The sequence below is a fragment of the Aptenodytes patagonicus genome, chromosome 13, assembly GCF_965638725.1.
Source record: "Aptenodytes patagonicus chromosome 13, bAptPat1.pri.cur, whole genome shotgun sequence".
Taxonomy (NCBI): Eukaryota; Metazoa; Chordata; class Aves; order Sphenisciformes; family Spheniscidae; genus Aptenodytes; species Aptenodytes patagonicus.
Window position 1 is genome coordinate 17,882,405 of NC_134961.1, and position 14,241 is coordinate 17,896,645.

Here is a 14,241-nt window from a genome sequence, read left to right on the forward strand (position 1 = left end):
CTGCCAAACTTGTTTTGAGATGTGCATGTACTGGTCTCCACGTTATCTAGGCTTTCGCTTACATATGCACGCTCACATTTATTTATGAAGATGCATATTCTATCCCTGCATACTGCAGATGTTCATGCGTGATCCTTAACAATCCTACCAGCAGGAAGAGGCTGTCCACATAGACAGCCATACACTTGAAACTCAGGGACTAATAAGCACCCAAATCTCTAACCCGCCACAACCCATTAGTTATTCCAAGACATCTGTCTGGAAATCTTTCCTTCTCAGTCACAGATTTACATACCTCAGCTGTGCATCACCATAAAAAAACCTGTTTGATAAATTGCTGTCTCGTATTAAAGAAGGAGATTCTGCACTTTTCACTTTCTCTCAAGACCAGGGTTTTTTTTTTCCTTCCTGTTTTCCCTACTTTGACAAACTTTTAGTTGGAAAAAGAGGCAACAATTTGTCCTTTTTACCCAGAAACATCAAGATACTAAGGATGCTTCAGGTTTAACACAACAAAGGTGCTTAATTTATACCCATTGACATTCTATGGGATAACTTGCTTGCTTACAGGTAAACCAACATATCTGATGTAAAAAAAAAAACCAAAACTTCACCAAAGGAGCCCAGAAAATTTCATTTTAAGCCTGATTTCTAATGTATGAAATACCAAAGCCAGAGATTAACATCATCTTTTATATTCCCTTGTAGAAACAGTTGGAAACCTCATCTTCCCTACTGCTCAAGAAGTCAGACGGCTCTAATTTTATTACAAAAGCTTACCAAGGCTCTGTACTCCTCATTCTAGTTGAATGACAATAGCCCTGATTATCCTGTCTGAGCAATGGAGCATTAGGCTACTGCGTTAACAAATCAATTATAAATTCTGTTTTGAATATTTTAGTTCAAAACAAGGAAATATCCAGATTGTTCTAACTGCACATTGTGCTGCAGAGAATCTGTTAAAATTATTATGAAGATAATACAAGCAGTTATTTGGGACACAGACAGCTAAATCTGCATTGCATCTGCTGTCATGGGAAGAATTGTTGTTAGGCTAGAGGGAATGACACAGTTGAAAGCTGTGTCACTGAGAGCTGTGCCTGTGGCTACTGCTGACAGCACCTTTAAGAGTATATATATTGTTTTAGAAATCTCAAAACTAAACTTTACAGAAGTTTTTTTATAAATAGCTACCATTGCTTAGGAAGCTTAACCATTACCTCTGGCATTGCTTGTAAAAATGTGTAATTCTGTTGCTGGTGTTAAGATGCATGAAGAACGCCGAGATCTTTGCATCTTCTGTTAGGTAACACAAATTCCAGGCTTCTCTTACCCATAACTTATCCTCTCCCGCCCACACAACGACGTCTCTCCTATTCTCTCCTCTTCAGGCCGAGTGGCCCGGTCTTCCTCCCAACACTCCCTGGTCCGCTGGTGCATCCTCAAACAGGCCCCAGTGCAACAAGAGAGAATCCTTAAAGCCCGACTCTTTCTAAAAGAGTAGGTCTGCGTGTAGAAAGATGCTGAACTGGTATGTGGGTTCATAGTCATAAAACTAACACCAGGAAGAACTAAATGGTTAAATAACTATGGTAGACAAAGTCAAAAAGCTCTAGGCTAAGATGGCAAACCGACAGTAACTTGTTTCATTGCCATGACCAATGCAAGGGTTTGTAGGCTTTATGAATCCACTCTCAAATACACTCCTATAAGAAGTGACAGAGCTGGCTCTTAAGAGAAGGGCACCTGCTTCATCGCCCTTGCTCTGTGTCTAGATCAATGCGACAGGAAAGTACATGTCCTCCAGGCTCATGAATGTGCCTGTCTGCAAAAGAAAAAAAAAAACCAAAAAAAAAAGGAGGCTGCTAAAATAATGAGATGGAGAAAGGCGAAAGAATCCATTTGAACTGAGCAGCAGGGTGCTGTCAGTAATACCAAACTACACCTCTCTGCATCTCCCCAAACAAAAACAGACTTTCCCAGCACTGAAAAACAGATTGTTCCATTTGCTGTTCCAGGATGTTTGCTAGTAAACACATTGATAGAATCCCCTCTTGCATTTGGCTCCATGGGGTTTCTAACTATTAGGCAGATTAGATACAGGTTTAAAGAAATATGTTGTGCTACAACTTCCCCAAAACCATGTGGTAAAACACTGTTTTAATTTTTGTTTTTCAGCAAGAAGCAGCCCAGAACATCTTTACCTAGAGGTTTTTTATACTTTAATTCTTATCTCTCCGCACAGGCTCTTACTACCTCTCAACCACTGCTGATAAATATATTCTAGTGTAGCAGATCATTATTAAATCTTGGGGAGTCCTGACAGATTCATAAAAGGTTTTATTGGATTTACTTGCAGAGAGATAAGCACAGATGACTAGCAAGCACCTTGTGGTCTTGTTTTGGTGTCCCAGTCTATAACCTCTCTCACCAAGAGGGCCGTTATTAGCAACCTCTGCAGCTTCTGATAGTCAGTCTTGTCATTCAGTACAACTTAAAAAAAAATAAATTAATGCTGCATGTTCAATTAGACTTAGGTCAGCCTGTAAGTATTAAATTTCCATTTACTTCTTGTTGCTACACATCATAAAGCCATTATCTGAGAAGCTGTATGAAGCACTCTACTATAGTTCCTTTGTGACTGGGGAACATGTCCTCTAGGACAAAAAAACCTCAGCTTATCCTCAAGAAGGCATTGCCACACATGAAGAAGGAACAAGATAGCTTAGCTGAGGATCAGTTATAGGTACTGGAGTCTTATATCTATGTCACCAGTTTCAATCAACCAGACAAAGTAAACTGCAGAAGCCCCTGCTATCATATCCCATGACTAGTATATATATCTCAAGAGAGTTAACAGATCTCAGTTCAGTTATGGTCACGTATGACATTATGAGCACATCTAATAGTGCTACAGATATGAACAATTGGGTTTTAGACAATTTTAACCAAATCAGGCATTATCACAGATGGTTCCAAGAAACGAAGTGATCTCTTAGACCAACTGGAATTGATTGCAGGTTCAATTTAAATGTTTAAGGGTTATGTTAACTCTTGCAGGCAATATATTCACATGCTTTTGAAATTCACTCTCACTGAATTCAGCATCATAATCTAAGAGCTGCATTCTCATTTCCATGGCTTGGGAAGAGCTGTCTGGGAATGAATGTGTGCAGACAGTACCAATTCAGCCCCTCTCTGATTCACAGCTGAAGCAAAGGTTAGTAGGAATTGCAATTTTGCTGCCTATGCTGCACTAATGCTGTAAGCAGAGGTTGCAAGTCTCTCAACATCTAGCATAAAGCAGCATAAAGCATCTTTTCTCCAATACTTAATTCACTTACAAGTTACATTATATTGTCAGCAGCAGCTGACAAGAAGACTGCATATTGCATTCTTGAGAATTTCCCTTTCTACTTGTCAGCATCCAGAATGTATTTCAAGTAGATTTCCCCCTCCAGATTGCATTTTATTTCTTGAATATTTGCTTTGATAAAAGTTTAGCTATCATTGGGAGGGAAGGAATTGAGCTGAAAGAGAACTGTCAAAATCCCGTTTTAAATCACAGGATTTAAGAAAAACAAATTCACACAACTAGCTAAATAGCCTGGAAAAATTATTTCAAAGACATGAACTTTGTTTACTTAATTTTTCACTCCTTTCAAACCCTGAAACTCACCACTGTCCCATGCCTTAATATGTGATGGGATGTTACAGTCAATGTATCAAGCAGCTTCACCTCTTGGTTTCAATGAATAGACCATGAAATCTCATTCCTTTTTCCAACCAAGACTGTTAGGAAGAGTTAGCTACAGTTCATATTTGTGGCTAACATCCATTCAGTCAACCTCCTTTTACACACGTTTTCCATCGTTAGAAAGCTACAAGGAGCTAACAGAAATAAATCATTTCATGGTTGCTATCAGAGCCAAAATAATAGTGGAAGGATTCCCAGAAAGGTGATACAAATATGTCCAAACCCCAACAGCAGATGCTGTCACAGAACCTAGAAAAAACAGCAAACCTTTGGCACAAGGGTGGCAGTCAACAGGAGCTAGAGAAGAAATGAGAAAGCCCAAATGAAACAGAGGTGGCTCTCCAAGAGCCAGTATCTTACTCTGATTCTGGTCATCACACAGATCCTGTTAACAGACAACTGCAGTATATGTTAACTGTCGTTTAGACAAAAGGAGAAAAATGGGGGAAAAAACCCCACAAGGTTAGCCATACGCTCCTTTAACTTACCATTATGCTAAAAAAGGTCAGAAAAAGCTATATGGCATTTTGGATGCATAAACACTGAAGTTGTTCAGCTGTTAATAAATAGCTGAACATATTTTTAAAGAATTTCTGCCCATTAAGAAAATATTCCCCCCCAATACTTAAATATTTTATACACGAAAACTATATTAAAAGAGGTATGCTTGCACCATCAAGCGCTAGAAGGTCAGAGTGTCTCAGTGCACTGTCCGTACAACCTTCATTTCTTTCTTTTGGAGTATGCACTGACTTTCTTTTGACTACATGATCACGCACTAGTTTCTCCAAATCACTTCTTGTGTGAAGAATGGGAGGTCTTGAACACTAAATGCACTTCCTTTCCTAGAAACCTAAAATCCAATCCCATTTAAGTTAGATGAGCATTGGCATACAAGCAGTGTGCTCCTTTGTCTCGCCCCTACTTCCACATTAGCGTTGACAAAGCTATCTCAGTGCAGCCTCTAAAAGATAAAAAATATCTAGAACTTGTGTTGATGAAAATAAGCTACAAACATTGAAGAGTTCTGGAATGCTTACACATTTATTGAGGTACTACACGAGAGCAAAAATATTAACTGTCTGCAAAGACGACTGGGATAACTGAAAACCCATTGCATTCACAAGGTCTTAGATGCCAAAAATTTGGTAACGACCTGAACATCACTAAATTCTGTTTCCCAATAAAAGAGGCCTGTAGGGATGATCTTGAGTCATCACTGTTTCTGTACATAGCACAACAGGTACCTTTTAAATTACCCCAGCACTTCTGCTTTTTTTGCTTCTACAGAAACGTATTTTTAAGCAACTGAGAGGAACCATGGACGAGGAACAAACAAACTGAACACCTACTGAAACCTATATTCCTTCCAGTTGGGGCCTACATCTCTGCCTTGCTTCTGTTCCTTCTTGAAATGCCTCATAAAAAAAATGGACTGACTTTCCCAAGCACTTGACAAGTCCGTTGACTGGTTCCTCAGCCCAACTGACCTGCCACCTTTGCTTTCACTCAGCACCACAGTTCAGTGTTTGGTCTTGGAACTGTTTGGTCTTGTTTCATCTTACTGGAGTCCACATAGCCAACTCCTTTTTTCAGTTCTTTTGAGATAGGAATGTTAACTAAAGCACGTAATTTAATGTTAAAATGTTTAAGTTATGTTTGTTAATGTTTAAAACAGTAACATACTGTTACAGAATCACAAAGTACACGAATCCAAGCAAAGACAACCTAAATTGTGGAACTTGCATATTCAAATTAAGATTAATACTAGAGCTTCTTCCAGGTACCACTATGTACTTCAAGTGAGCTGTAAGTATTGAACTTGTAGTTTCTTCAGCTATTCAAAAACACCACTACATAATACACAGCAGTGAGGTGTACCCTGATCGCAACGAGGCACACATTATGTCCGCTTTGGGGTTTTTTTAGTTGATCAACCAACTTCTCTGGTAGTGGCTGAGATAAGAAAATGACAGGTTGAGAACAAAGCAAAAAGTTTTGGTACCACTGTCTCCTACCTATTGGGATGGATGAAATCTGAGAGTAGAGATCCAGCATGCGATTACCATCTACATCTACTAGGTAGTTCCCTCGGCTTTCTTCATAATTGCAAAAAAAGTGTACAGCTTCTGCATTCTTAAAGGAAAAAACAAACAATTAATGCTTTAAAAAGTAGCAGTGCGTAGGAAGGTGCAACTAATGGTTATACAGTGAAATCTGATAAAAATACCTAATGATAAGATACAAAGACACATTGCCCAGAGAGGTGGTGGATGCCCCATCCCTGGAAACATTCCAGGTCAGGTTGGACGGGGCTCTGAGCAACCTGATCTAGTTGAAGATGTCCCTGCCCACGGCAGGGGGGTTGGACTAGATGACCTTTAGAGGTCCATTCCAACCCAAACTATTCTTAGATTATATTCATTGCATAGGAATTAACTGTAGAGCTATTTTTATAAAGAGGGACTGTTAAAAGGGCAAGTATGCACTTTTTCTATAGAAATGAAGCACAGACTTTGAGGAATTGCTCATCTTGGGAAGACAATATGCACTTAGGTTGACATACTTTTAAGCTCAAATATACCTATGTTTTCGCTGGCCACTTCATAACAACTCAAAAGGCACATATAGTGTTTAAAGAAAAATCACTGATCCTAGCAAAATAATTCTGCAGTATTCAAAATATAGTAAAAAAAGATTTTATTCAAATGCACGTATATACCATACATAATATACTCAGCGTGCAAACCCAGAGTCAGTGTTTCACCTTTTTTTTTTGGTATGGAATTAAACATACAAAACAGGATTTTAAAACAAATTCTGAAATCACAGTATTAACACTCCCCAAACTCAGAAAACTTGACAAATTACCTGAATTCCATTCAGCTGCTTCATTAATTCCTGTAGAAAAACAAACATCAAAGTCTCAGGTATCTAATTACCAAATACTGAAGAAGAATGTATGTTTCTTTTTTATGATCACATAAATCATATGCAAAACTTGCAGTCCTATGTGCTTACCACGCAACTCTACTGACCACGTGAACTTTCATAGTGCGTCTTGCAAATATGACAGTCAAAACTATTAACCGTGGCATGCAGAGCTACATGGGCTGCATACACAGTTTAATTGTAAATCTCCAAAAAGGGAAAGCTGCCTTTTCTACATTGATCAACTGAACTGAGAAAACAAGAAAGAAATCAGAAAATAAGAGAAGCCAGAGACACACAGAAGGGATATTGGCACATTGGTTCTAGAAAGACAGATACTTTTTTTTAAAAAACAAAACAAAACACACCACCACACATATAAATACTGACTCTGCCAGAGTAAAACAATGTCCAGCAAATTGAAACTCTTGTTTCATTTCAAAACAAAAGCATTTCTTCACATCATAAAAAGCCAACTAAGTTTCTGTTTCAGCAGGAGCACAAGTAACCAAGTCTGATGAGATGTTTCATCAAACTGATGCTCTTTTGCTTTCAATTACTTCATACGGGAAGTTGGCAGTTGAGATTCAGATCTCTCCCGCAGAGAGGGGCGTTTCATTCATCAGCTTTTCATTCTCAGCATCTTGATAAAAGTAGGCCTAGACTGTTGTGAAAGGATGTTTATTCATATCAGATTTAAGGTTTGGAATGAAATTTGTTTTCCTTCTGTTTTCAGCCAGTTAAACACAGCTAAAGAAAAAAAAAATACAAGCCATTATACTTTGGGAACTTACTCTAGATCGTGGTCCAGGAACTTCTGTCTTCATTAGAGGTCCATCGTAATCAAAATCCACATCAATTTTAGCTGCAGCTTGACTGATAGATCTGTGTCCTGTAAGAAATAATGAAAACCTGAGTACAGACCATATTTTCTGTGCTCTTCTCTCAGAATAAATATCCATAACCTGACAGATGAGACCAATTACATTGTACTGGCTGAAGTGAACAAAGTACCTCATCTTTGCCAAGTGTTAAAATAAAACTAATACCAGTGAGGTGGCTTTAAAAACAAATTCAAGTGAAACGACAAGGCAACCCTTGAGAAACAGACGCAAATCCTACTGTAAAGGACAGGAGGACTAAGAGCACATCTGTTTCCATCTCTGTTGTTGAGTCTGTCCATTACGCCTTGAGCAAGCCTTTGCCATGCACTCCCTACTCCTATGCAGAGCTGGTCTCACTCGCTATCAGTAATAAGCGAAAAGCCTGATGGAGTCCACATGTGAAAAACATTGTGATGTTCTGCAATAGCTCAAAGAACACCGTTTGGGAAAGATTTGTGTCTCAAAGGTAAATGGCTGTGTTTAAAATAAATTCAAAATCTCACATGAACCCAGCATCTTGCACTGCAGCTCTGAAATCTGGGTCAAAAATAGTGACAGTTTTTCCTCTGATTCTGCCTCTGACCTTGCTGTTCTTTATCCATGTGTGTAATTGAGGAATCGTAATAAACTTGACATATCTTAATGAAACCAAAAGGCAAAAAATTCCTGTGCTTCACCAGTAACAGGCTCTGCTCCCATTTCTGAAGTAACTGTTTCAAAATACAGGGTTTAGGCATAGTTGACGTGACAGAGAGAGTTCTGGTAAGCATATATTCCAAATATGTATATATTCCATTAATGGGGTTACAGGATAATATGGGAATTGTACATTTGCAACAAAGGAAGTACAGACTCAAGAGCTCTACCAAGGTGACCAGCAAGAGGTTGCTCTGTACACTGTGGTTAAGTGTTGAACCAAACTAATGTTCTTAACAATTACATTTTTGTCAGGAAGCACCTGCAAGCCTTTACCCAGCACAGTATCATCAACAAATTAATCTTAATAAGCTTAACTTCGGGGTATCACACCTGTACCAGATCAACACCTGAAAGATGAGGGCATAGCTTGTTTTAGTCTGTGATAGGCATTTTAAGTTGGTGCAATTTGAAAACCCAAAACGAGCGCCTCGCTCGCCAGTGGAACTCAGGCAATACCAGCTCTTGCCTGGGGGGATTCGGAGCAGCGCAGTTTGAAGTTACCATTCACCAGCATCGCGCTACGCCAGGGCAGGACTGCCAAGCGTTAAAATGATACAACACGCCCCAACCCGTCAGAGGGCCAGACAGGGACACGCATGGGGAGGCAGGCCAGCACCCACGCACACGAAAAGCACCGGGGTGCAGCAGTGCCACCGGGAATCCCAGGCAGCACCGGCCGCTCTGTGCTTCCATCCATAACCACCTCTCACTGCCAGGGTTTTATTTCAGAAACGTACTAAAAACTTTTTTTGTTTGGAAACAACAGTTGTCAAATAGAACAAATATTTACCAAGGAAAACAGAAGGTATACTATGATACTGCTCGGCAGTGTTTTGAATACAGCCATTTCGCCAAAATTTCCAACAGTGATTAGAGATGTTTGCCTCAGTTTGTGTCAGCCCAAGTTGAGATGTCTCAAGCAAGCCTGATTTTGAGAAACTTTATCTGAAAAATCACAGCCCTTTGAAAGCATCTCTAACCGAGCACTTAAATTCACTGCTCATTTTGGGAAAACAGTCTGCAAAGATGATTATTCTCCTCAGCTTTAATTCCAGCTGTTATATCTGAGATGCGTCAGTGCCTCTCCGCAAAGCTATTAATAGGTTTCGTTACAGCAATGCCACTTCATTTTTGTGTCATTCTGTTTAGCATTCATGTAAATTGGGGACTGCATGACAACTGCTCCACTGGGGGAAAAAAAAGCTACTGCCTATAAAAGATCAAAAGCTACACAATTCATAGCCAATAAAGCTGCAGATTTAGTAGACACGCTATGAAGTCTAAAAGGGGAAGAGAGACCAAACTAACCCTTTTGTGCACCCTGCTCCTTCCCCAGTGGAGATCGCAGCAAACCAGCAGCAAACATTTCTCCTTCTCCTGTGTCCTCTTCTTGCCCTCCCCCCAGGCTCTGGGTGCTACTTGATATGATGAAGGAGGAAGCACTAAGAGAGGCACAGAATATATAGGAGCTTTTGGTAGTCAGCAGTAACAGGAAAGATATGGAAACCCAGCAGCATACTTGGAATCATTTGACACAGCTGCAAATTTAAGACAGGTGAACTACAACCCGCATGCATGGTCCTCCTCCTCCTCCTCCTCCTCCTCCTTCCCCAGCCCGGCCTGGTGCTCTGCCGCCAGAGACCCCGTGCTGCCACATCCCCTCTGTCCATCTCCCCGGGTCCTCCCATCCCGAGCAGCAGCTTATGCAGGCACACTGCCTTCCTCAGTCTTTTTAACTGAGTTCTCATGAAAATGCATTTGTTTGGACAGTGATTAAAGACTTCCTCTTCTGTTAACAACCAAGCCACTCCTGCAAACGTGCAAGATGCCTGACTGCCAGGCTCTAAAACTGAGACCAACAGTCAAAGATTTCCTGGCCATCACCTGTGAGGTGTGGATAACATTTCCCTCTTCCACTTCCCTAAAGGACAATCTGTGAAATATTTTAACAGAGGAGGATTCTAAATTAAACACAAATCTAATTATTTCTCTAAGAAAGTTCTGTTGTGGATATTGCAAAGGGCACGGTCTCCCCTACGAAAACACACATATTTACAGAACTGTACAACAGGGAATTCATTTAGAGAATATTTTACTGTTGTCCTAACTTGTTTAACACCACAAGTCAAGAGGAGGTTGCTTCCATCAGCCAGGCTGTGTAATAAACAAAGACCAAAACCGGTCAGCCTGCTTCGTAGATCATCATCATCATCTTTTTGCTACTGTTTATGCCACAGCCTCTTTTGCATAGGTATGTTGAACTAGATGTTTGCTAAAGGCACATGTGAGCGATTAAAAACAAACAGTACTTAGCTGTGCAGTGCTGCACTAATTCACGCTGGCACAGCTCGTGTCTATCAATAGATGGGTTTTCGTACACAGCAAAGATTGGTCAAGTGAAACTAAAACATACAGGTTTTCCCAGAGGAAGAGTTGCTTTAAAGATCATTTTTATCACGTTAGTAATGTTGGTCAATTTGTGAGACGTTATTTTTTTAAACAACAGCTTCAGGAGCAGCTTATCCAAACCACAATCATTTTCAGTAAGTCAGCGAACCAGAGCCATCTAAAAAAATGAGCAACACAAGTGACAGGTTTCCCTTCATTTGCTTGTTATCTCCTAAAGCATGCTACACGTCATCAGACTCCACAAGCAAGTGACTTCTAGGCTGATTCACTGATACAAACTTAATTTTATAGACTTGTTTTCAGGAGCCCACAGAGTATCTCATTTTATTAACACCAGTATAATGGCAGCTATACCGATTTATTGGTCCTTATACTTGCCAAAGAGTCGTTCCACCTCCTAGCTCAGGGAAATGCTATGGTTTGAATTTGAAGGAACAGCTTGCCATAAATAAAATGAAAATGCCCTGTGTTACCAGATCAAAGGATTTTGAAAAGTGGTTTTTTTCTTCGCCTTAGGTAGAGGATGAAGAATACAGGCTAGATCAAAACCCTCAAAAAACCAAAACCTCAACATACTAACAAAGCTTTTGATAGCAAAAGCTAAAACCAAAGCGGAGTTAATCCTCAAACTTTTTATTTTTTAATGAAGCTCTTCTGTCTTTGAGAGTATGACATAAATGTTTGGCACAAACTCACACAATTTCTAGCAAGATCAACAGATTTATTCCAAATAGCCCACTTCACTCACTACTCATCAGATATGCATACTTGTTCACAGGGTTGGTTAAAAATAAACAAAACAACCCAAATTTTAAGGACACAAAAACATGGTTCCCCTGCTTCCCCTCTTTTAACTCTTTTTTTCTTCCCCTACTGTTATTCAAGTAAATTGGGACTCCGATCAGAAAATTTAATGATAGTCTAAATGGCCGGCTCCTGCAAAGAGCTCAGTCTCTGTGTGACTTCTATTGGTACACGCAGGTTGTGCAAGTCGCTGGCACTCACACATAAAAAGCTCTCCTCATCTAAGAGCATCTTAACAGCAAGAAAACAAACTGTCTTATTGCCACATGGCTGAAGACTTTTGAAGCCTAATGCTACATCAGCGCTCAGGGACCTGTCCAAATGCTTGTGAGAAGGAAACGAAAGGAAGCACAGCATTGTTTACTAGCTAAGGACTCCCGCTCAGCTTAACACTGCAGTTTAACGAACAGAGAATTATTGCCACAGCACTGCTCCCCTTCAGACGGCCTGTTTCATTACAGTCTCACAGGCTGCCTTTATTGTACAGGCAAAACTTGGAGCTCAGACCACTCTCAGAAGGCACAGACATCAGAGCCCTGGTGAAAGACGGTCTGGCCACCCCCTGCATGAAGACTCACCAGCTTTTTGGCATCCCTTGCTCTGGATACTCTGCAACACTTTGTCCTCTGGGCCCCAAATAACCACAGGGCATGGGTTCTGCCTCTTGCTTCCAGGCACCTGAGGCCCTGCACACAGAGCATCGCTCCGGGAGGTGGCTCGCTCTCCTGCAAAGGCTTTTCCAAGCACCTGGACACTGTGTAACCGACAGCCGCATCAATACCTGCTTTGTTTTGCCTTGAGGAGGATTTTAGCCCAGAGGCCATCCTCTGTCTCTCTTGCTTCCCCCCACACCAAGTATCAGCACCGCATTCTCCTAATGATCCAAGTAAATGCAAGTAAATCAGATCACACACTGTAGCGTTTCATCCCCTAGTAAACTGCAGCGTGCTCTGCTCAGCTGGCATTTGTGTCTTGAAGGTATTCAATGTACTTTACAACTTCGCCCAAATTATTCCTGTTTGACTTTTTAATATCAGCTCACCCTGCAATAGAAACCCTGAAGTCATCCTGTAACTCGGGCTACTCCAATTCGATACTCATGAGTTTAGATGTTTGCACATCAGGTCTTGGTTGGAACACTGCACTTTGCCTCTCCAAAAGACAGTAGAGATGGGACAGATAAAAACTGAGATTCTTATTATGTCCAAGCAAGGTATTTTCAAGAATTAAGAATCCCTGGTGGCTGGTCCTTCAGTGAACTAACGGCATTACCTTTGTAACAAAAGATCTAGAATACAGAAAATGCCACAAAGGTCAAGTGAGACCCCTATTTCCCCAAGTGGGGGGAGCTGAAACTCTCCAAGAAATCTCCACAGTGTGTATGTTTATTATGACTTTGTCACTGATGGACTGACAGCATATGCACGTGATAGCCTGTCACCGTTGATACTGATGTACCTCTACTGCTCTAACTCCTCCATGCAGACAGCCTGATGGCTGTGTGGCATTTTTGTTTTAAAATTTCTTCAAAAGAAAAGGTGAAAGCTCAACAAAAATGTATTATTGGCCTAAACATCCTCACAGATTTTTTAAAAAAATAATTTTATGTTAATATTCTTAAATTAATATTACACTATAACTTGTATGTAAATCAGTACCTAGATGTTTAATTAAAGTTATGCTCTTGAGCCAATGGACCAAGTCAATCCACTGACTTTCTGTTGAGGTCTATGATCAAACTTCAACAGAAAAAGGGTTTCTTGTGTTATATTAGCTTAACTTAAGAACAGGACCAAATTACATGACCTCAGCTCTCATCTTAAAAGTGTGTAGAGGTAATGGGCTACAGCAGAGTATCCGTCTCTGAAGAAGCATTAGGAAAGCTCTTAAATTACATTTAGCTAATATGACTGAGAACAGCACCCTCTTTTCCCTGGTAAACAAAGCTTCACATCATGGCAGAAGTCAAAAAACAAATGTATGTACTATTAGTGAGCCTAATTATCAGAGAGCACATCAGCTGAACGGTTTGCAGAGAATTTTCTACCCATCCCATTTAAAGAGGGTGGGTACAATAAGTTAAACTCTACTTTTCTTGCCTCTTGCAGACTTCTCAAAGCTCTATGCAACACACATCGTCTTTCTAAACACTTGAGTAACATCAGCAAATTATCACACCCTTCCTTTTCATCTAACAGGATGTCATCATTTGCTAGCAGACAGAAAAGCTCATTTTCCAGCTTCTCTTTTCTATGCTACTCTCATCACTTACCAGGTGTCTCACTCAGCAATTTTTAACAAAATACCACATTGCCATAGCAACATAATTAATATAAGCACACCCTTCTAACATTTTGTGATGTTGGTAGTCACAAAGAGCGCTACTGTTAGCAGGTCTCTGTGCCAAGCAGTGATCTCTCCCAACGAGAGCTAGGTTCAACACCGGCCTAGAAAGAAAGTGCTTAAACCTCTGGTATGTTTGACCACAAATAACACTCATATAATCACAGTTCCTGAGCGTACAACAACTGGATATTACCTGGGAGAAACACCAGTGGAGACACTGAAATTACATCAGTGTAATTAAGAGGAGGAACTACCCCAAGGAAAAAAAAAGAAAAGAAGATAAGTGAAAATAAATGCTGGCATACCAGATCTCTCAAATGCAAGTGTTTTGCTGTGAAAGAGTGTAAAGTGAAAGCTCCCCGGTCCCCAAGGAGGCACATTACCTGTGCCATAGCACTGCTGCCCTGTGCA

General features: G+C 40.3%; 1 protein-coding gene across 2 annotated transcripts in view; it reads right to left on the reverse strand.

Moving 5' to 3' along the window:
• Positions 1-14,241, reverse strand: part of ABAT (4-aminobutyrate aminotransferase) — a 62,829-nt gene that overhangs the window by 18,194 nt on the left and 30,394 nt on the right. For both annotated transcript variants that reach the window (XM_076350667.1, XM_076350668.1), the window contains exons 3-5: positions 7,483-7,580; positions 6,629-6,658; positions 5,776-5,893 (exon numbers count right to left, since the gene is read on the reverse strand). In XM_076350667.1, coding sequence (XP_076206782.1) covers positions 5,776-5,893; positions 6,629-6,658; positions 7,483-7,580 — 246 coding nt within the window. The remainder of the gene's footprint in view (positions 1-5,775; positions 5,894-6,628; positions 6,659-7,482; positions 7,581-14,241) is intronic.